The 23,437-nt window shown below is 42.0% G+C and overlaps 1 protein-coding gene across 1 annotated transcript in view; it reads left to right on the top strand.

Moving 5' to 3' along the window:
• The window catches only part of DENND4C (DENN domain containing 4C), a 61,034-nt gene that overhangs the window by 14,172 nt on the left and 23,425 nt on the right, over nucleotides 1-23,437 (top strand). Inside the window, exons 6-16 of the mRNA XM_056848002.1 lie at nucleotides 1,494-1,560; nucleotides 3,054-3,112; nucleotides 3,553-3,697; nucleotides 5,584-5,759; nucleotides 14,115-14,215; nucleotides 14,804-15,022; nucleotides 16,513-16,658; nucleotides 17,480-17,515; nucleotides 17,817-17,947; nucleotides 21,738-21,870; nucleotides 22,101-22,307. Of these exons, the coding sequence (XP_056703980.1) occupies nucleotides 1,494-1,560; nucleotides 3,054-3,112; nucleotides 3,553-3,697; nucleotides 5,584-5,759; nucleotides 14,115-14,215; nucleotides 14,804-15,022; nucleotides 16,513-16,658; nucleotides 17,480-17,515; nucleotides 17,817-17,947; nucleotides 21,738-21,870; nucleotides 22,101-22,307 (1,420 nt within the window). The remainder of the gene's footprint in view (nucleotides 1-1,493; nucleotides 1,561-3,053; nucleotides 3,113-3,552; nucleotides 3,698-5,583; nucleotides 5,760-14,114; nucleotides 14,216-14,803; nucleotides 15,023-16,512; nucleotides 16,659-17,479; nucleotides 17,516-17,816; nucleotides 17,948-21,737; nucleotides 21,871-22,100; nucleotides 22,308-23,437) is intronic.

Raw genomic sequence — 23,437 nt, 5'->3', positions numbered from 1 at the left:
AATCAAGAATTTGATGGACACAGAAAGGTTTTCCTTCTAAATGCAATCAATAGGCTGAAGCACTTTAGGGTAGTATTATATAGTATATGTTAGTAGTTTTGTGCTTTTTATAAAACCGTCACCTTTTATCTAACAGGCTAAATCACCTTCACTCTGTAGAACACTGGTTCCCAACCAGGGGTCCATGGACCCCCAGGGGTCCGCGAGAACTAAATTAAGGTCCGCAAAACAAAGTTATAAACCCATAATAAATTAATATTTTCAATTAAAAGTTCTCTATTATAAAAATATATATTCAAATATTATTCTAAGTTTAATGTTTAACTAACAGTTATGATTAAAGTTTATTTTCAAATTCTCAGAATTTTTATTTTGAACCTTGGGGTCCCTGCACCGAACAAAAAAAGTCCTAGTGGTCCCTGGTCAAAAAAAGGTTGGGAACCACTGCTGTAGAAGTTGGCAGGGAATATATTGAGTCCGTGCTGTCACCTGACTAGGTAGAAAACGAAAGTATAAATTGTGGTATAGTTTTTTTTTAATGTTAACAGATGGTGTAGGCAAGAAACAGCAAATTCCTGACTAGCCGCTAATTCTTCACATCCGTGACATGGTGTTAGAAAAATAATCATGATTATTTCAAAACAGAGCTGAAAAATCTGTAATATCTATAAGCCTATGTAATTCTATTTAACTGAGCACACTATTGCTGTGTTTGTCTAGAATAGGTTGTTCAGAGATTTGACAAGTTGTTAAAGCTGTTAGGGTGTCAGTCCCTAGTGTCCTTTCTCTCTGCTCTGTTTCCCTGATTAACTAGAGCCAGAAAGAACCCTTTTCCCGCTCTGCAGGAAGGGCATCTTTATCTTGGGTGTTTTGCATGTATGTTCTTCATAGTTTTGTTGGCCCCTATGTTTTGCCATCACTGGAGAATTTGGGTATTCCCCAGTTTCCTCTACTGTTGGCCCTGAGAAGCAAGCATGTCTTATTCACTTGCTTTCCAGGGCAAAGAAAGTCTTTCTTGCTCACAAACATGAATGATCGCTCAACGTGCTGAGCAATTCTTGGAATATGTTATAGGAGGCACCTGATAGTGTATCGGGCTTCCTTTAAAAATAAGACTTTCTTTAATTAGACAACTGAAATGAAAGCAAGTTTTCATCTTGCAACTGTCTAGATATAAATACCTTGGCATTACATGTACTGTGAGTTGGACAGTTTGTTTATATTGATGACTCTGTCCTCCCCAAGTGTTTATGCAGGTGCTTAAAGTACTGAAGTTAAACATTTTAGATAGCCAGCACTGAGAAAGCAACGCTTCAGAAACTAGAATGAACTGAAGTGTAAAACTTTTGTTGTGTCCATAACTTGGCTAATGATATCATTGTATGGTATGTGGCTTTTTTGGTATGGTATTTAAAAATATTAATGAATGATCATGTGAGTATTTAAATCTGAAGTTGCTAATTTTGCAAACATGTTCTAAATTAATTTTGCAGGCACATATCCCACTTCATGCACAACATACCTTTCCCTTCTCCTCAAAGACCAAGAATCCTTGTACAGGTAACTGAAATGTTCAGTACAACAGGACTGCCCTTTTCCCTGAGTAATATGGTTTTGTTTTTCAGTCATACCTACTGTTACTTTTTTATTCTATGCCATTAGGCATTTAATGCACCTTGTTGGAAACTTATTTAACAATATTTGGTCTCTTCTATGTCCCTGGCAAAGTAGAATCTTCTGATCAGGCAGTATGCCAGTGCTGTACATTTAAGAGGTACTGTAATAGAGTGACTGAGCTGTGAGGCAGGAATTCTGCAATTTAAATCTGAACTATGAAGGGTACTTAGTAGATGGCCTTAGGCCTGGGGTGGGGAATGTCAGGCCCGGGGGCCGTTTAAGGCCTGTGAAGTCATTTGGTCTGGCCCTTCGTGGGTCCTGGCAGATCTCTAGCTCAGAAGGATGTAAGACTGGTGATCCCCCCCACCCCCCGCAGACAGGAATAGCCTCTATTCAAGGCGGATGTGAGTTTTTTTTGCAGAGAAAAGGAACCTTTTATCCCCCTTGCAGAAGAATCATTAGCTATGGAGGTGCTAGGACCGTCCAAGAAACTGTGTTAACCCTTTCCCACCTGGGCCATGGAGAAACGTATTCCCTCTGTACTACAAGAGGGCTGGGGGCGAAAGTGGTGACAATGGGGGGGGGGTTAAAGGGGGCAGGGCCAGAATGCGTTGGGGGGGGGGATTTCTTAGCCAGTGTGTCCTCATTTCATCCCTGCAAGCAGAGGTAGCAGGAACCGGCTGTAGAATCTGGCCCTGACCATGTGGAGCAGGAGCAACTCCGGTGTGTGGCTGGATGGCTACGCCCGGCTGGTGCAACAGACCATCCTGTGCCACCATGTGGGCAAGTGCGCCACCAGTTGGATGCCTGCCTGCTTGCCCACGCGGAGGGGGCATCTGGGGCAGCTGCCTGCTTGGGGCTTGGCTGGCTAATTTTTAAATTGATAATTTTGTATGGCCCTCAAATGATGTTATAAATATCCAAATGGCCCTTGGCTGAAAAAAGGCTCCCCACCCCTGCCTTAGGCCATCTGTCTCAGCTCTTTCTCTCCTCCCTCTGAAACATGGAGATAGCAGTGGTGACTTGTGTTACAGAAAATACTCTAGCACACTATGGCTTGGATCCTCAGTAACTTATGGGGATAGAAGGATTTCCATCTGGGAAGCACAACTTCCTTGCCTCCCCCCTCCCCCCAGGATGCTGCAGCCCAAAGTGCCCCCTGAATAGCTGTTCCAAGGTATAGCTGAAGAGGGGAGTTGGTGAAAATTGTCCCCCTTCCATCCATGGAAATCCTCTGGTGGAGCCACACCTGTAAAAATGTTGTTGCTGCTGCTGCTACTACTACTACTACTGCTGGCAGTGCTTGTGTGGTGTAGAACTGCTGGCTGTTTAAGGAACAATCATTTCAAAAACATCTGGGGCTTAATGGTCTACTGAACAACTGGATCGTGACTGTCTTGGATGAAAACTAATGTTGTTTTTTTGCCATTTTGCAGCTTTCTGCACACGATGCATTAATACTGTCTCAACCAGTTTCTACACCTTTACCACTCAGGTAATAGTAAATATTATAAATATTTTAGGGATGTTGTTGATGGAATATGCTGTTAAGGTTTATCTCAAAGACCTGACTGGACTGAGATGAAATGAGTGATCCACCCTAGCTGTATCTGCTAGGCTGAACAGCTCTGCCTGTTTATAGAATACAACAGCAACAGCACCAGAAGATGCTTGTCCTATGATTGCTACAGAAAGGGATAGGATGAAGTTCTGTGTGTTGATATCCAATATGGGATTTTATTGGGATCGTGTCGATAATTGTTATCTATGGATTTGTTGAGCAATTAATATTTTTTTATGGTGATCGTATGTTATTTTGGTTTGGTCAAATGACTGTAAATTAAAGACTGATTGATTGAATATGTTTGTGTTTTGGTTTTTTACGTTATGTATAATGGCCATCGCAGTGCTCAGACTTTTGCTTTCTCATTCTAGTGGTGCAAACTTCAGCACACTGCTGATGAATCTTGGACCAGAAAATTGTGCTACTCTGCTGCTCTTTGTGTTACTAGAGGGCAAGATCCTACTCCACTCTCTCCGACCTGCTGTGCTGACTGGAGTAGCTGAAGCTGTGGTAGCCGTAAGTGTGCTGTGTTTTCTTTTAACCTGACCCACTGGATCTTCTGCAGCCTCTGTAGTGTCCTTTACCTTTTCAGTGGGTGTTCTGTTTCTGCCCTAAAATAGTTTTCCCTTATTTTGGTTGCAAGTTTTGCATGGCAGGAACTGTAAACCTCTGCACGTACTTTGAACTACCTATGTCCTTTGCCTGTCTTCAGTCTGTCCTCTTGCAATTAAAATTTTTATTGTGGCATCTGTTTTCAGAAGCAATGCTGTATTCATCTCATAGTAAAAGAGATGCTTCTGAGAGAAACAGATAAAGAGCTAGGTAATAATAATTCTTACCCATCTGGGAATAGATGAGACACTCCAGGAGAAATAATTTGTCCAACTTCCCTCCCCTGAAAAGTGGGAATGACTATTACCTTGCCTTGTCAAGGATTTTATCTTGAGAAAGTTTTTTGTTGTTGTTAAGGAATTATTTTCTCTCTTAGGGAGAACAACATCAGAGCAAATATAGGCAACTGCTCATTTTAATGTATGCAAAATTGGAATATTGAAAACTTGGGCAGTGAAAGTAATTGAAATAGTACATTTAAATCCTCAAGTGTATTAGCTGCCAATAATATCCATTGTGTTGGATCCTGCCTCAGTGTTTTATCAGTTTTTGTGCATTGTTCCAGCACTCTTTTGCAGATGCAAGATTCTCTTATACAGATATTGGTGGAAGCATCATTGTGCTAAGGCAGCTCATGGGTACTGCTGAAACAAAATGGTAGGATGCAGCTCAGTCCTGGGGGTGGATGGAGTGACTAGTAAACTTAAAAATGAGAACTTCTTAGGTGATAGAATATTTAGAAAATAGTGCATGTTAAACACAAACCAAACCTTCAAACACTTGCATGGTGTCAGTGTTATCTAATGTTCTGTATGTTTGGTGCTCTTAAAGGAGTTAATCTTTACATCCATTTGCTTTTCCCCCTGGAGGGCTGTAAAGTTTCCCTCATGTAGGTAACAGAAATGGAGTCTGAACCTGACTTCTGGCTTCCAAAAATCTAGCCTGCCATATCATAGCATAGTTGTCAGGAAATAATTTGTTCTCTTTTTATTTAAATATTTATATCTCACCTTTCCTTGGGGCTCAACATAGCTTACAAATCGCAATTTAAAACATACAGAATAAAATAAAACCCCATTGAACCCCTCTGCCTGTTGTATAAAAATATATTCCAGCTGTATTTTAAAAATAGTTCTACAAACAAACTTTATTGTATCACTTCAGTATGAATGTAAGCAAATTTAACTAATGAAGTGGAACTAACTTTGTTAGTTAAAAAGAAAACCCTCTATCGCACATCACTACTTTTGTAGCCAAAAAGGAATAGCCTTAAGAGATGACTTTTTGGGTCTTAAATCTTGTTATTGCTCTGTGTGTCTGTAATTGGTTAATTTATAAGCTTACAAGTTAGACTTCTTTTTGGCTTCTAAAATTAGTTGTACAACACACTAACTGAAGGCACTTGCTAGGTAAAAATTATGTGTTTTTAAAAGAACCGTGTAGCGTTAAACAACTTTCTTCACTAGTCCTGCATACCATTTAGTCATTTCTATGGTCCGGTAAGTAAAGAATGTTGACCCAAAAACTTTTCAATGCTGTAAGAATGCATGAAGAACTCACAGTAAAAAGTCTTGCTTTATAATTCTTGGGCTTCTATCATTTTTCTCTTGAGCAATATACTTGCTAGACTTTACTGCAGAGTTTTGAGATACTTTATAACTGAAAACTCTGCAGAACAAAATATCTGCTGGTGGTCTTGATGTGATGATCCGTGTTTACTAGCATTAATGGATGTTATTCAGTTTCTGTTGTCTTGTTAATGCATATGTTTCATTTCATTTTTCCTTCAGATGATCTTTCCATTTCAGTGGCAATGTCCCTACATCCCTCTCTGTCCTTTGTCTCTGGCAACGGTGCTCAGTGCTCCCCTCCCATTTATAGTTGGAGTTGACTCACGGTACTTTGATTTGTACGACCCTCCACAAGATGTTGTTTGCATTGACTTAGACACAAACATGGTGTACATGTAAGTTTTTGTTTTAAAATTTTGTTTATAGCCTCTCTGTTTCTATGTATGTGTGTGTTACGGTTTTAATGTAAAGTTGTATGTAATTATTTTATTCAACCCCTGACATTTGTAATAGATCAAGAGCCCAATAGATTGAGGTTGCTTTCAAACACTTTGGATAATGCACTGTACAATGCACTTTGGCAATCAATTGCAAGTGGGTTTTCCTGTTTCATCCAGGACGGTCCTCTTGCAAACAATTGCTAAAGTGCAATGTACAGTGCATATTCCTCAAAGCTATGCACTCTATATATATTGCCGTTGCTATAAATGTGTATTTTGTACGGTTCTATGTTGTTAAAAAAAAGCATTACTCCTACAGCTGTTACAAAAAAACAATATTTCTTGTTGAGTGAAACTGTTTTTAAAATATCCTGAATGGCACATATATTTCAAAATAATGCATGGCTACCCTGCCTAAAAAAAAAAAAAAGATATGGAAAGGAAATCATAGAATAGCCAAGGATTAGCATGACTTGAAATTTGTTTGTTTTTTCTCCCTAACGTGGAATAAATTTGGTTCTTCACAGCACAAATTTACTGGAAGCAGATGGCCTAAACCCAGTTGTAGTGCCAGGGGAAGATTTAGCACTATATTAACAAGGACTGTGCTTGTGGGCTCCCTGTTCCTGCCCCCCCCCATGCAGCTGCAGTCAATGATGGGTTTATAAAGAAAAGAGCACTATTGCATCCAAAACAGCAAGCTGTATAGTTTTTTCCTCCCTAGGATTGAAATCATGATTTGAAACTGGCTCGTAATCCTGGTTTGCTTCTACAGAGAAGTTTTGTTCTGTGCCCTTCTCCCTCCCCAAAAAACCCCTGCAGTGGGTTGGTTTTTTTTTTTATGTAGAACACGGACGTGCCATCTGTCTTCTGTGTTTTCCCCCTGCTTTGCTGTGTGTTTTCCCAAACCCACTTTTCTATGATTTTTCTGAGACGATTGTACTCAGAGTGGATTTGGATTCCATGAGAAATTGGAAGGGGAAGACTTCCACACCTTCCCCACTCACATCTGAGGGCATTTCCTTACCTCTACCAGCAAGCTTTTTGCCAGCCTTAAAAAAATTGGCTGTAGGCATATCTATATAGCAGCATGATTGCTGTATCAATGTAGCTACTTAAAAAGTGGGCAAAAAGTACTTTACCTGCAAGGGGAGGAGGAATGGTGAGCACAAGGAGGTAACATGGAGAATTTGCTGTGTGTTCCTCTGTTCCTGCCGATGCTGCTTCTGTATTTGCAGCACCAAATAGAATGCAATGGGAAATTGTCCCCATGTGGAAACAGCCCTGGTTTCAAGTGAAGTTCAAACCACAGCTTTGGTGGTAAAGTACAAACTCCAGTCTGCCAGTTTGAATGCAGTGACAAACTATTGTTTGCACTAAATAGAAAATCATGAATTGATTGAGTGAGGGAGGAGTGCAGGAGCACAGTGCTGATTAATACAGTGCCAGACCTTAGTTTGGTCTTATATGTCCCTTTGTTAACTAGCCCTTGAACCTTGGTCTCTGGATATGCTTTGTAAGAAGCCCTAGGGGAGGAAAACTCACGAGTGTTTTTCCACTAATACTTTTTTATGTGTGAATTTGTACTTGGTACAGTAGGGAAGTAATGTGGTTTCTGTGAACTAAAGGTCTTGGGAGTGAAAATACAAATGGTGTACATTTTGCTATGTTTAGGACAGTCATGTCCAAAGTCCGGCCCGGGGGCCAATTGTGGCCCCTGGACCAGTTTAATATGGCCCCCCAGCCTATTTTGCAGAGAGAGAAAAGGGGGCGTGTGGGGGCTGCGCCTGTGCTTTGCATCCCCGACCGAGGGGGCGACACTTGGGCGGAGGGTCGCCTCGATTGGCTGTCTCAGCCCCACCCCCCGGAATGAAGGCCTGCGAGACTGAAACCCTAGAGAGGCCACTTCCTTCTTACCCAGAGCCTGTGTGTGGGGACACGGCCTTTGTTGTTCTGACGCATGGAAAAGCAGCAGCAGCTCCTCCCGAGTGGGTCAAGGGGGATCCTGAGGATGGGTTGGGGGGGACTCGAGGGTGGGAAAGGTGGCGGGGCGGAAGGGAAATGCAAGGGAGGTCAGAGGCTGGCTCCAATCCGGGAGAGGAAAGACACCCCCCCCACACACACACAAACACCAAAAAGCCTGGGAGTGGGGGGGGGGGCTGCTCCGTCTGGTTCTCCTTTTTCCTCCTTCCTCTCTGCAGAAGGCTGGGGTGGGGGGGAGATGCAGCCCCTTCCCTGCATTGCGGAGGCCTCGCAAGGGATCCAGATTTGCAGGGTGGGTGGGAGGGAGGAGGGGAGAGACTGGATGGGTCTTGAGTGGGGGGATTGTGAGTCAAGGAAAGGCAGGGGGGAGAGGGGGCTGGATTTGGGGGCGGGAAGTGTTTGGAGTCAGACCCCCCAGCAGGTTCTCTCCAAGGCAAGTGGCTGATTCGAAAGAAGGGATGGGGTGGGGGAAATAAATGACTCCTGGCATGTATCGTGTTTTGAAACGAGGCGCGTTCAGATGGGGCCGAGTCTGCAGAGGACACCCGTGTTCATTCCGGAGGTCAAAGCCCCAAACACCACGCTGGCTCTCATGGGGAGAAAAACTCCAAATTCCTCCCTGCACGGGAGATGTCAGAGTGTTTGAATCTTGGACTCCATGAGAATGAAAACCAGTTTATTTCCTGGCTCAGATGAGGGGAGGACAGAATACCCCCGGCATGGTTGAAGGGACAGAGTTGACAGTCCCAGAGAGGCACATGAGTGGTGGGGGGGGGGGAGGAAGAGTTCCTGCTCCCTCCCTACAGAAGGAAGGTTGGAGATTTAGAAGCTGGGGGGCGTCCGGTGAGCTTAAAGGGGTTTTGGGGAAAGGAAGGAATGTAGCCATGGTTTTTGTGGTGCAGTCTGTGGTTATGGGCATAATAAGTATGCCGTTTGCAATAAACTTTGCATAAAATAGTTAATTTGCATTTAATAAGTTTAATTAAGAATGTCAGGCAAAATGGTCGGCCCTCACGCATGTTCACTTAATCAAATCTGGCTCTCTTTGAAAAAAGTTTGGACACCCCTGGTTTAGGAGAATGGTATAGGTGTGCCAAAGTATCTCAATATACAGATTCTATATTAATGTAAGCCCATTGCTTTTAAATATCCATTGTGGATAAAGTAATGATTGCAAAGAAGGCCTTTCCCTGAGGAAGGGGGAAGGATAGCGTCCTGAGAAGATCAAAGCACTGTCACAGGCACAGTACTTGTCACAGATAAGCGGGCTTTCTGTCTGTATTGCTAGTGGCGATATTATAGTGTAGTGATGGGAGCATTACTGACTGCCAGAATAAAGCTGAATAGCTTTCATTCACTAGACTTTCTTTTCATTATCTAGTCTCCAGAGTCAATTAGGAGAAGTGACAATGAGAAACTGTTAGTATGGAGATCTGATTGGGATGACAGGCCAATCTTTATCATCCTCTTTCTTTGTTATTTATAGAGTTAATGTTGCTTTCAAGTTAGTGTTACAACTCTCTGAATAAATCTCTGGTTTAGAGAGACATGGTTCTTGTTTTGGCCTTGATACATTTTTTTCTACCCCCCCCCCCATCTTGCTTGACTAATTGGGATGCATTCATATGTCACAGCAAACTGCAATTAAACTTCCGTCAGGCACAAACACAGCCTGTTGTGCTTGTGTGTAGTTGCTTCCTACTTTGATCAAGCTCCAGTTGACAAGGATGTCCAAATGCATGTGCCTGCTAGGGAACTGGATTATTCCATGTCATTCTGGATTCTAAATTTTGGTTTGATCCCAATTCAGATAGTCACCTAAACTGGGATCAAACCAAAATTTAGAATTTGGACATCATGGTGAATGGAAGTTTGATCAAACCAGAATGTTTTGTATCAACCACAAAGGGAGGGAAGAGAAGTAAAGGGCACATTACATGCAGGTTCAAAAGTATAGCTGTGCCTATCAGAAATTAATTGCAGGGTCCCCCCATAACCAAGCACTGTTTATTTGGAGGCTTTGAATGCAGGTTCATAAATAATTTATAATTCCATAAAGGGCCCAAATCCTTTCAAAGTATAGAGGCCAGGGTTGTTATAGCCCGTTTTTACACTGGAATACAGGTTCTGTTTTCATTTCCGTACCTACAAAATAGAAACATTGCATATGCTATATTTGGAAGTCATTGAATTAATTACATTTATCTTGAGATGCTGCTTTGGAAGATTTATGATAATCATACAGCCTATAAACACTAGTAAGTGCAGTTAAGTAAGAAGGGTTATTGATTACCATATAATGATATCCATCTGCTTTGTTTTGTGTGTGTTTTTGAAAGCATACCAGTATCTCCTTTTAACAGTAGGAAAGCAACCATATTAATGACATGAAACAAAACAGATGGGCAATTACAAAGACTGGCAAAAATTTTAAACACTTTCAGTGTTGTGGCAGAATCACAGGCTACATTCACTTCTGTAATCTTTGGATTGGCTGTGAAGATGCCCTTCTGCTTACCAAGGGCTCTCCTGAATGCAAGGGAATAATTGGATCTAACCCCTTATGTCCATTTCAAGGGGTGCGAAGAGAAGGGATCCCATACTTAGTTATCAGGGTTCTACCCGAATTAGATAGTCTCCTATTTGATTGGGGGAATTGGTGCTGGAGACAGCCTTGTGAGAGGTTGGGTAACCAGAATCTTTGAACCTGTGCATATAGAGATAAGTCCCTATGGAACACTCCCAATAAAGAAGCAATTTGTTCCAAATAAAATGGGGTTTTATTATAAAATAGTAATTTCAAACACACAATGTAAAGCACACACACAATTCATCAAGAGCTAAGGAAAGTAAAGAGTGGAGGGGTGGGATTCTTGAGTGAGGGTTCTGGTAATAATTACCGATCTTGAAGAGCAATGTCCGAGTGAAAGCAGCGCTGTAGAGGGGGAAACGAACCAGCGTCTCCAGAAAGCAAAGTGAAACACCTTACATGCAAAGTGAAAGACCTTACATATACACTATGAAAGCCATGAGGGCTAATATTTATACCCCTAAATGAGTGTTGAGGCAATATGAGGTAACATGCAAAGGAAAGTTTTACCAGGGTCAAAGAACTTGATTTGCTCCTTCAAGGTCTGAACAAAACAGAGGGAAGAGGTTTAATGTCTCTCAGGAAAGAAGAGAATATTTGTATGGTAGCTGATTAATTGCTGGCAATTGTTTGGTATAGGTATTAGAATGTGAGGGCTTGTCTGAGGAGTTTCTCAAGATGGGTGTGAGTCAGGCTGGAGGTGTTTCATTCAATCTCCTCTGAATGCCTGGTGACTGGCTTGAGGGGCATCAGATATGTAGAGAATAGCTACGTTTTTCCTGAATAACCTTGTTTGTCTGCAGTTGATGGGATTTAAAGTTCTCAGTGTTTGCCAGGTGTCTGCTGGGAGCACTTAATTTAATATGCAAAGGGAGCTTAGTCATTCCCATTGTCTGTCCGCCTTTCATGCCTCCTGCCAGGAGAAAATGCAAAGTGACTAACTCATACCTCCAACTCTAAAGTTGCAACACATGCACCAAGATGGATTCTAGGTCCCTGGAATATTGGTTCATTTCAGTGGAGCAGTGCCCTGCTCTCGTGCCAGCCTTGGTCCCTTGTGCACTAATGGCACCCCAGGTAGCTAGAGCAGTCCGGCCATTAGCATGACCTTGCCTCAGATCTGTTTGCTTTATCTTGCGAAACAAGTACTAACTTTAGTTGCTATCCCAAATAAGTGACGCTGCAGTTGTGTGGTGGTTCTGTTCTTTAAGCACCCATCGTGTCTTTCAATCCCAGTTTCAGTCTTGCAGATAGAGGAGCTGTTCCCATCTTTTCATAAAGAGGCTGTGTAACCGTGGTCTTGGAATTTTCTTTCCTGACCACATTGGAAAAACCACTTCTTACATCAAAGATTCAACTCACTTCATCAACAAAATCAGTCCGTTAAGACTCAATCCAAAGGATATATTAATCAGTTTTGATGTTGTATCCCTCTTTACCAAGGTTCCAGTTAAAGACACAATCTCATTGATTAACCAGATTTTTCCAGAAGATATAACAGCCTTATTTCACCATTGTTTGACAACAAGTTATTTCCTATGGGATCAAGAATTTTATGAACAGATTGATGGAGTAGCTATGGGAAGTCCACTCAGTCCAGTAATAGCAAACTTTTACATGGAATATTTTGAAAAGACAGCATTAGAATCAGCACCTTACAAACCTACAGTCTGGTTCAGGTTCGTAGATGATACATTTACCATTTGGAGCCATGGTGAAGAAAAATTAATGGACTTTCTAAACCATCTTAATAATATCCATCCAAACATTCAGTTTACCATGGAAAAGGAAATTGAGGGTAAACTCCCATTTCTTGATACCCTTGTCATCCGTAAATCAAACCTTCAGTTAGGTCACAAGGTCTACCGGAAACCAACTCACACAGATCGCTACTTACACAAAAACTCCAACCACCACCCCCGACAGAAAAGAGGAATAATCAAAACATTAATGGACCGTGCAAGACGGATCTGTGAACCACAGTTTCTCAAGGAAGAAACTAACCATCTAAATCACGCACTGCTAGCAAACGGCTACTCCAAGAATGAAATCAGAAGGGCCATTGAACCAAACAAAAATCAGAAAACTCAAGAAAAACAGTCTCCCATAGGAAAGGTATTCTTGCCATTTATTAAAGGAGTCACTGATAGGATGGAGAAACTTTTGAAAAAACATAACCTACAAACAGTGTTTAAACCCACCAAGAAAATACAACAAATGCTACGATCAGCAAAAGACAAAAGAGACCCCCTCACCTCTGCAGGAGTATATCGTATACCTTGCAGCTGTGGAGAAGTTTACATCGGGACCACAAAACGCAGCATACAAACAAGGATAAAAGAACATGAAAGATACTGCAGACTTGGCCAACCTGAGAAATCAGCAGTGGCTGAACATGGACTGACACAAACAGGACACAGGGTCTTATTCCAAGACACTGAAAGACTGGACAATTCTACCAACTATTTTGTCAGATTGCACAGAGAAGCCATTGAAATTCATAAACATCAGCACAACTTTAACAGAAAAGAGGAGAGTTTAAGAATGAATAAGGCTTGGCTTCCTGCCCTGAAAAACCTCCAGACAAAGACAACATTCAACAATAGCCATACAGATTAGTTTTGGATTACACACATTAACAGATCACTTCAGGATACAATGGTTCCATATTAACATACCATACCCTCATTAGCACATTATCTTGATACTTACAGGACAATACTTTTGCAGGACAATACTCAGCTCAAACCCAACCCCTTTCTGACTATATATTACTCTTCCTACACCCTTGACACTGAGAGACACTGTCCTTCAGTGTTACTACTCTGAAGATGCCTGCCACAGTTGCTGGCGAAACGTCAGGAAAGAAAATTCCAAGACCACGGTTACACAGCCCGGATAACCTACAAGAACCAATGAACTCTGACCGTGAAAGCCTTCGACAATATTTTCATAAAGAGGTACAACATTTATGTGGCTCATGCTGTTTTGAAGCATATTGGGTTTGTTTCACACAACTTTCCAAAAATGGTGATTAAAGCTTGCATTGTCCTGTTTAGGCTGCAGTGTATTGTATATGTACATGATGGAAGAACACACCACTTTGACAAAGTACATGAAATAATTTCTGTAAGGAAGAATATACAAATGGACATTGTAACAAGTATATCCAACACTGCGTTTGACCTTTCTATGTATTTCAGTTCTCATAGTATATTTGCCAGTATTTTTGAAGGCGTGGGAATTACTTCATATCTGAAAAAAATGATAACATCTCAGTCAGTTTACTTTGTGTCCATACGCACACATATACTCTTATTTTGTTTTTTATTGGATCTTGAATTTCAGTAAAGCGGTATGTCTTACTATGTGTAACTGTGTGTGACTAAACTGCTTTTCAGTGAAGAAAACAAAACTAAAATATAGAAACAGATGCACTGAAATGTGAGTCAAGTAACTTGCTGCTGGAATACTGTCTAGAGTAGACCAAGCCTAAGCAAAGCTGTTGTAAGTTGTTCTGGGACTGAACCCCGATTGAATTAAGAGAACTTCATGTAATATTTCATTTTGGGGTTTTTTCCCCCCACAGGTGTACTGGGAGTGGGGTGGAAGGAGGGAAAGAAACAAGCTTTTGATTTTACTTTAAGCATTATACCCTAAAACAAAATGATACTTTTTCTAGCATTAAACATTAGTTCCCTTTCGATTTTTGTGTATGTTTTCTCTTAATTATTTAGATCAGATGATAAGAAGAGCATGAACTGGAAACAACTTCCCAAGAAGCCGTGCAAAAGTCTACTCAGCACCTTAAAGAAACTGCATCCACAGCTGGCATTAGGTAAAATACAGGAGATGAGATCTATGCTAAAGAAAAAAATGAATATGGGGAGACTTTTTGAAGTTGACCTGTTTTTCTGTGCTCCATCTTACTTAATAGCAGGTTTATTTGGAACAAGACTGTCGATATTAAAGCTTTGTTCCGTTCTCATCACACTTCTTCCATCATTATGACAGGAAGCGTCAGGATGGTGATTTAAAAACAGGTTTTCTTTTGCTGTGTGATTGAGAGGGGCACAATAATACTAGTTTGCAATGCTGCTAACCGCATTGATTGAGCAAGCAGAATATTTCTTTGTAATTAGTATGAGACAATAGCTGGATGTCAGGGATGATGCTGGAGGCAATTAGTAAAATTTAAATTCATAATGGGATAGATTATAAAATCCAGATATCTGTCTGGGTGGGTAACTGTGGAAATAACAATTCTCTACTTGTGTAAAGTGCACTCTCTGTAATGCTTATGTACGTGAGTATTCCTTGAAAGTTGAGCACATCTGAAAACATTTCCTGGACATTTCTTCATATAGCTGTATTTGTTTAAAGTCCCTTAATTCAGTTTCTTTCCTCCTACCTCTCTCTACCCCAGTTCACAGAAAGACGCAAGAAGGCTCTGCGGTTGAGATGACACCTATAGAGGCAGATTTCTCCTGGCAGAAAAAAATGACCCAGTTTGAAATGGAGATTCAGGAAGCTTTTCTGCGTTTCATGGCATCTATCTTAAAAGGGTACAGAACATTCCTTAAACCAATCACGGAGGCACCTTCAAATAAAGCTACTGCTGCAGATTCCCTGTTTGATCTTCAAGGTGAGTCTTGAAGAGATTGTTGATTCTGCTTGTATTGAAATGCTGATATATCTGTTAAGAACAGTCCCACTTTGTGGCATACAGGTTGTGCCATGAGATGCATCCAGGCAATAGCTTTAAGCTTGCGCTTTGGAGGGGGAGAAGGTGTAGGAAAGAAAAGCAATGCAATTGTTGAATATCCAGTAGTTTCTTGTTTCTCTTCAAAGGAGGACTCCTGTGGGATTAGTTAGGCCTGAGATACAAGCAATACTTAACATACTCATTTATTTACTGAGCATGGTGTGTGGTCAGGTGTTGGTTATTCACAGGGAATGATACAGAGCATAAATATGACAACTGAAACAGTAGTCAGTGGATGTAGCCAGGGGTACGTTGGGAAGGGAAGGGAGACGTGGTGGTCTACTATGTAATGTAAATGGAGACACAGCAGGGCAAGTTAATGGCTGAGTCTAGAATTTTTACAATATTGCCCAGAATAATACCCTATATTGCTAGATTTTATGCCTTTTCTCAATCTGAAGAGAGTGATCTTTATCAGGAATTTCTAGAATGTGCAAAAGTTCAGCTTCTCTAATATGAAATGACAGGAAGGTTTATACACAGTATATCAGACCCAATGGGCTCATCATAGTTACTAAATTGGGCCTTGGAGATATTGGTGAACTTCTCTTGCACCACTTTCTATCATCACAGCTTGGGGACAAGGCAGACATAAAAGGGTTGGAATTAGGTGATAATTCTAGCTCTTGCTTGCCTAAAAATGCTGTGGTGATAGACAATTAAAAATAGTTGGCATTGCTGTTGTGTTATCGTAGCTTAGCACAATAAGCAAGCTGTCCTATTCAGTAGCATTTGATGTACATAATGTGGGCATTCTGTCAGTGTTGCCATAGAAATGATGACGTTCCAGAAGAAACAAACGCTCTGCATTTGGGAAAGGGTGCACTGTGGTACCAGGCTTCATCAGCTGATAATAAAAGTTGGAAGTTGAGAAAAAAATGGAGAAAACAAAGAGTACAGTTAACTTGGAATTTCTCCTGCACAAGCCCCTTTTGCAATTAATGAGACTTGTGTCCCTCCCATTCAAAAACATACATATCCTCTGGTTGTGTTGTGCAGTCTGCTAAAATGATTTGAATTGAATGGTTCTCAATTAAAGCAAAGGTGTCTTAGAATGTTTTTGGGAGTCCTTTTATCATCAGAGTTTATCGAGGCAAAATGTTGTTATAACTTTTTCAGGTTCATTCTTCCTCTGTGGTGTTGAAAGAACCTACAGATGGGATATTGTCAGCAGGAGAAATGTCGTGGAAACCATCTGTGTACAAGTTTTAAAGTATAAATAGGCTTGGAAGCAAGAGAAATTGTTTTTCTAAGCTCTCACAGCAATGCCAAGAGTTACAGGAGAATGTTAAATAGACAAATTACATAATTGTGGATCTTTTATCGTATGCCAGTACTTTTAAGCAATTGTCTTTGTTTTTTTAAATTAGGGTTTTTAAAAAGTAGAGATCGCACCTACGCAAAATTTTATACGGGTTTAACTAAAACACAGATATTTAGCCGCTTCATTGAAGAATGCAGTTTTGTGAGTGATAAAGATACCGGCTTGGCTTTTTTTGATGACTGTGTGGAAAAGGTAAAAAAAAAACGTTTCAATAAATGTTAGACTCTTCTTGTTGATCTGTGGCTTTCTTGTTCTTGTTAAGTGCTTCCTGAATTTGTCTTTATTTTGATGTTGTGAGGTGATGACCTTTACTACTTAGAGCAAATTGGTAACTGTTTACTTTGTTTATAGAGGGATTTCTCAACCCTTCAACTTTCATATAGCGTGTTCTTAAATCTTAGGGCAGTAAATACTCTTGCTAACAGAGGAGGTCACATATTAGAATGGAGAATCACAGCGCCACTTGCCTATTCAAGTAGAACTTTTGGGAGACCTTAGCTTTGCTTGGGCAGTATATTCTTTCCTGCCTATTGTATCCTCCCCTATGGTGCCTAAGAGCTACAATGTGTGAACTCAGAGATTCCACAGTTATCCCTTATCTAATCTAATACATTGTGCATCCCCTTTTCCTCCAAGAAGCCCAGGGTGGCTGACATGATTATCTCCTCCATTTTATCCTCACAACAAACCTGTGAGGTAGGTCAGGCTGAGAGACGGTGACTGGCCCAAGGTCATCCAGTGATCTTCATGGATCATGAGGATTAGGAACTAGAATACCTAGGTTAATGTTTGACACTCTAACCACTGCACCACACTGGCTCTTCTGGTTTAACCTGGATTTATATCCACTAGTTGTGCATCTCCTGGCTGGTGTGTGAAGGAGAGAGCTCCAAACAGGCTGTTTGTTGGGCAAGGAGAAGGGGAGTGTTCAACCACAATGTACTTTTTATTTCACAGTCCAGTCATTTATTTACATAAGGGCTTCTAATTCTGTTTTTAACTCCTTTTCTTAGCTTTTTCCTGAGAAAGGATCAGAAAAAGGAGATAAGGTATGTAAGCTGTATATTATGGGAGTATTTCATGCCTTTTCTGATATGATATTATATTATATTAGACTACACATTAAGGTTGTTCAAGAAAATGACTTGAGATCTTTGACGTGCTAACTCAATACATCAAATTCTTGCAAGATGACTGGGGTTTTCAAAGATATGAGCTACTATTTTTTGCTTGGTATTGCTTCCTGAATCTTTCTTCATTTGTGGTCTTGAGGCACAGAGCTTTAGAGCATATGAAGTTCCCATGTAGTTATGGAATTTACAGGCATATTGAATTATGATGTATTTGCAGGTCGATGTCGACTCCACAGAGGATATTCGGTTGATTGAGCTTGATGAGTCACAAAAGAGTGAACATACTGTGTTTATAATGCCCCCAGAGCCTCCCCCTGATGATGGGCAGGAGAGAACTCCTAAATACAGGTATTCTGCTAAATAGCAAAGAGAAAAAAATCTACTGATGGGAGAGACCGATGGCAATGTATTGTGCGTTCCAGAATTGTTTAAAGCTTACTTTGAACTTCTGAAAATAATTGACTAGGACTTTGTGTTCTTTAATGTATTTTTATGGTAATATTGAGCTAACTCCCCATTTTGGATATAAATAGTTGTGCAAAATACTCTGGTCTTGATCTTGAGAACAGTGCAGCTAACTCTGTATGCCCAAAGAAGCTTTCACTCTGTACTTATCAAATAGCACCCGCCACACTACAAAGCAATTTTAACGCTGAGGAAAGTTGCATTTTGTGATATATCCTGGAGGATCTGCTACTCAAAAGTCACTGGGCATATGTAAGCTTTTGATATTGTGTTCCTAAGGGCAAGGGCAGCATTGGGTCAGAAGCAGGGAGGGGAACAAAACACAAATCTATACAACTGCACACAAGATTGGGTTTACAAAAGGCCACAGCTTTATTGATTACAGCAGATGGAGCATTGGTGAAGCATAGGGCATGGATCCAGGCATTGGGCCACCACCCTGTTGGCCGATGTAGTGGTTCCACTAGGACATAAATCTCTAAGTGGTCCCTTCTCCACCTGGGAGTGAAGAAACACAGCAGCCCCCGAGCATCCATGGTAGGATACCACCCAAGACCCCTTGTGGTCTCCAAAAAGAGGGAAGGCAGGCATGCAAGTGCATCCTCCCCAAAATGGATTAGGCCCAATGCCAAAACTGCCAAAGAGCAGGGCAGCTGCCCAACTCCTGCCAACGCTCCTACTGGTTCAACCAACAAAGAAGAAAATCCTGAATTCTATGAAGCCACAAGTCATTACCCTAGCAGGACAAGTGAATGCTGTCCGGGCGGTACAGCACAGGCTTACAAAAAGAAATGTCGATGTGGGGAATAACTTTACCCCCAATGGATTCCACAAAACGCTCTACCATCTTGCACACTTTTTCTCTGGCAATGTCAACCCTTGCCAGGGCATCGGTGTTACGCCAAATCTGACACTCCAACAGCTGAGACCAGAACAGCTGAGTGGCTGGCAGCTTAGACCGCGGCTCCCAAAGGTCAGCTACCATGGACAGCAAGAGGTCAATGTCCTTCCGGACCGGTAGGTCATTTTTGCCGTGTTGAATCACAATGGCATCAGGGGGGCTGAACAGTGCAAGTTGTCCATAACTGTGGGGGCAAGAGAGTTCCAAAACGTGCCCCGGAGGCCAATCCATTCGATGCGTAGCCATTGATCCAAGCCCAAAGATGCACCCCAACCTGAGGAGGAAGTACCAGCCCAATGGACTATGGTATGACCGACAATCCAAACAGACTGCACCAAGCCTAAAAGAGAAAGAGCATGGCAGGAAAATGTGATCTGATGTTTTCACCAGTGGATATATACTTTGTATGCAGATGATCTCCATTGACCTAAGGACTAGATGTCACTGAGAGACAAGCCACTCATTGACGCCAAAGTGGCTGCTCCAGTCCAGAAGGAATGAGCCCCAAATTTCTTGGGTCATAGCCCAAAAGCGGCCAGACCAGCTCTCAAAACTGCTACAAATTGAAGCTTGGTGATAAAGGACCTGTCACTGTGAATGAAGAGGGGGCCTTTGGGGGTGGGTATATACGTAAGTAAGCTTTTGTAGCTGTGACTGGGCAAGGCTGGCCAAGGGGAACTGATAGAAGGAATATGGTCATGCCACAGCCTAGCTGGTCTGTTTTGGATTTTCTAACTACCAGGTGAAGGGTAGAGCCATTAAGCGACATGTCTCGAACTTCGAGCGCTCTCCCTGATCTGTCATGCCTGGAGACTGAAACCAGTTCACTGCACCAAAAGCCCCCAAAGAAGGCCAGTAAATAGGCGGCTCGAAACAAAACAGCCTCAAATTTAGAATGGCAAATAGCTGGAAGCTGTCTCAGGGGAAAGTTGCCACCAGGGTTGAATGGCAAGCTGTATGGTGGAGGAGCGACAAGGGTTGGGGTAACTGTGTACTTTACTGTAACAGGAAACGGCCGCTATGTGCAGTGACATGGTGTTGGTCAAAAGGCCCTGATGTCTCATGGAAGTTAGGTACCGCAAGACCGTGTGTTGAGAAACCGGCCAAAAATTGGCGATGCCACACTCACTGCGAACGCCGTCGCCTTCTCAGTGGCCACTGAGTACGAGCACAATGTAAAGGGGGTGATTGATTTAAATACTGCCTGCATGGTCAGCTGTTTCCAATGGCGCACAGGTCGTCCAGGAAGGGGTCTGGGTGCTGGTTTGCCTCTGGTGCCAGTGAACAAAACCTCATGTCCTGAAAGCAAAATAACGCGTCCGCAGTGTCGTTATTGATGCCTGGAATATACTGGGCTGAAAACAAAGTGTTATAATTTAAGCAGGACAGAATGAACCTGTGCACGAGGCTCATGACCTGCTCAGAGCATGAGGACTGGCAGTTAATGACCCACTCTGCTGCCTGGTTGTCGCACCAGAAGAGGACCTTAGAGTCAGAGAGGGCATCCCCCCATATAGTAACTTCGACCAGGATTGCAAATAGTTGCAGGAATGTAAAGTCACACAGGATCCCAGACTGCACCCACAAGTCAAGTTCACAAGGTTGGAAGAGACCACAAGGGCCATTCAGTCCAACCCCCTGCCATGCAGGATCCCACAATCAGACCATTCCTACAGATGGCCATCCAGCCTCTGCTTAAAGACCTCCAAAGACCCAAGAGAACACCAGCAACCGGAAGAATAGACCCCGAAACCAATGCTGCCTGCTGCGTCTGAATGAACTTGCAGAGAAGAACTGAGATCCCGGGGTGACTGCCATAAGGAGATACCATTGTAATCAACCAGGAATGTTCGCCAAACCCACAATCTACTTTCATGCCCTTTGTTATTCTGATACGGTGATGAGGGTACTTGGCACCGGCCTTGGACCTGGCCAGCTGAGCGCAAAAGGCTCAGCCTGGCCGAACCCCCCTGACTTTGCCATCAACGCACCCTTCCCGCAAGATCTCACTATGTTTTCTGCTTGGTCAAATGACACATAGTGTATGGAGCAGAATTCAGGGGGTATGGCGTCATTGACGGAAGAGCCCCGTGCGTGGGACAAGTGGTGTATAAGCCTGTACTCCCCAGGGGTCTTCTTTAGAACACCTATGGTTGACACTTTAAGGTAAAGGGAGGGGTAAGAAATGGCCTGGCTTCCCTCCCTGCAGCTCATTAGCCACTTTGGTAGCAACTACATCAGGCAGGTTGCGTGCAGATTTCAAATTGGCAGATTCTAAAGGAGGCAAGTACCGGTGAAAAGTACCCTAAAACCTGTGGAAAACCCTTCCCAGCGGAACTTGGCAGCCACATAGAGATTTAAAAGCCACTGCTGATGCTGCTCTGCTCTCTGTTGTTGCTGGCAACAAGGCCAGAAGGTTGAGCGAGGGGCCTTATATGGACAAAGGGGGCAGGGCAACACTGACCCAAGTGGGGTGAGAGAAGACAAGCCCGGCCATGAAGACAGCAACAGAAGCAGCCGGGACACGTGCCCAGCTGCTGGCCCTTTTGTTTTGTGGCCCAAAGGCAGCAGCCCATTGGAAGCAGTGGTGGTCTTCGATGAGTCCCCTGCCATATTTTTTTTTCTTGGAGGCTGTATTTTGTGTGGTACAGTTGCATTCTTGAAAATAGGACTGCTATGACTGGCATTTGTTTAGAAATGGAGTAACTTGTACTTTGTCTGCTTTGCTGTAATGAAGATTAGTACCCCAACACTTTACTCTTCCTTTTCCAGCTATAAAACCTTCCCTAGACTAGATTTTAAGTTCTTCGACAGACCACAGGAGCTCAAGCTTTCATTCAACAGGCACCCAGCTGGAGGTACTATTTCAAACAGTCCAGCGCTTATGGCAAAAAGGACAAAACAGGTCAGTTCTGTGTTGTTTGATTTACATCTTGTATGACTATATAATGTTCAGGACCATAAGCAGTGTGCTAGAGAAAGCATTTGCATCTGACAGCAGGTGAATATTCAAAGGGCAAAGGCCTGAAAATAACATGTATGCAAAAGAGTATTCTGCATTGCAAAGAAAGATATGGTAATGTTCTATGCCAGCTGATTATCGCTCTTAATTTTTGTTATCTTCTTATATTGCAGGAGATAAAAGCAGCCCATAAATTAGCCAAGAGATACTACACAAGCCCTCCACAATGGGCCAAGTGCCTCTTTAGTCACTGCTACAGCTTATGGTTCATTTGTCTGCCAGCTTATGTTAGAGTTTCCCATCCCAAAGTCAGATCTCTGCAACAAGCATATGATGTTCTTATCAAAATGAGGAAAACGGATGTGGAACCCTTGGATGAGGTAGGTCCAGAGAGGAGCTGCATGAAATGATGCAAATACATATTCATCTGTAGATTTTGTAGTATCAGTTACTTTTTTCCACCAAGAATGACTTAATTTCCAGCAAAGTTCTTCTGCTTTGGAATACTTTTAAATTCTTTCTCTCCTCAGAATAAATTGGCCATTTAAGTAAGCAATCCAGAAATTATATTTTTGATTTGAAGGCTGTGGTCAGACATCTACAGCTACATAAAACTGTGTTCAATTTGGCCTGTCTTGCATTCCACTTCTCTTAGGGAGCATGGTCAAGGGGTGGTGGCTATTGATAAATTCTGATTACCTGTGAAGTAATTTGAGTTAGCCCCTCCTCCATAAACTAGGATTCTGTCTGTGCAAGAAGAGTGGGAGGTAAGAGCCAAGCTTGTGCATGAGCTTAGCAGAGTGGCTAGTTCATGCATGTTTTTTATTTAACTGCAGTTAAATTGGATAGCCATTATCTTGCTTTCTTATTCTGCCACTTCTTCAGCAGTACTGAGGAAGAAAATTAGAGTACTTTTATTTACTTTATTTATTTATAGTTTGCCTTTCTCACTGAGACTCAAGGCAGATGATGTGTCCGAACCATTTTGGATTCTACCCAGTTTTCAGAAATATTGATCACAGTATTCTATATTTCATTATCATGCTCTTGCCCTTAATAGCTCTCATTCAGTTTTGGAGTTTCTGAGAGTAATCTCAAAGTAGGGAACGATGATGCTTTCCCTAGTCACAGTCACAAATTCAGTGTAGTTCAAGCCAGCAGTAGTTGTCCTGGCTAATTGCACTGTCGGGCACCTATCCAAGTATATTTCCCGGTTCTACCAAGTCTGGGATTTTGACTAACATCTCTATTATGAAATAAAATGTCATAATCCTTGATACAGGTAATAGTTTTAGGGAAACCGTTTAAAAAATCAGTAAACTTTTAAAAAGCTTTTTTTTTTTTTTTAAACGATCTCCTCTTCCACTTGGGCAGTCATGGGAATTTAATAAGCTTAATCTCAGTATACCATTGGTCTAGCTTCCTTTCATGCTGAGGGTTTCTTTCCCAGTTAAATCTTGCCTCCGCCTATTTTAAATAGAAAAATCAGAGGAAGTTTCTCTAGAAATGC

Source organism: Euleptes europaea, chromosome 4, assembly GCF_029931775.1.
Source record: "Euleptes europaea isolate rEulEur1 chromosome 4, rEulEur1.hap1, whole genome shotgun sequence".
Taxonomy (NCBI): Eukaryota; Metazoa; Chordata; class Lepidosauria; order Squamata; family Sphaerodactylidae; genus Euleptes; species Euleptes europaea.
The sequence above is the reverse complement of the archived record's forward strand: the minus strand, read 5'-3'. Positions and strand labels throughout refer to the sequence as shown.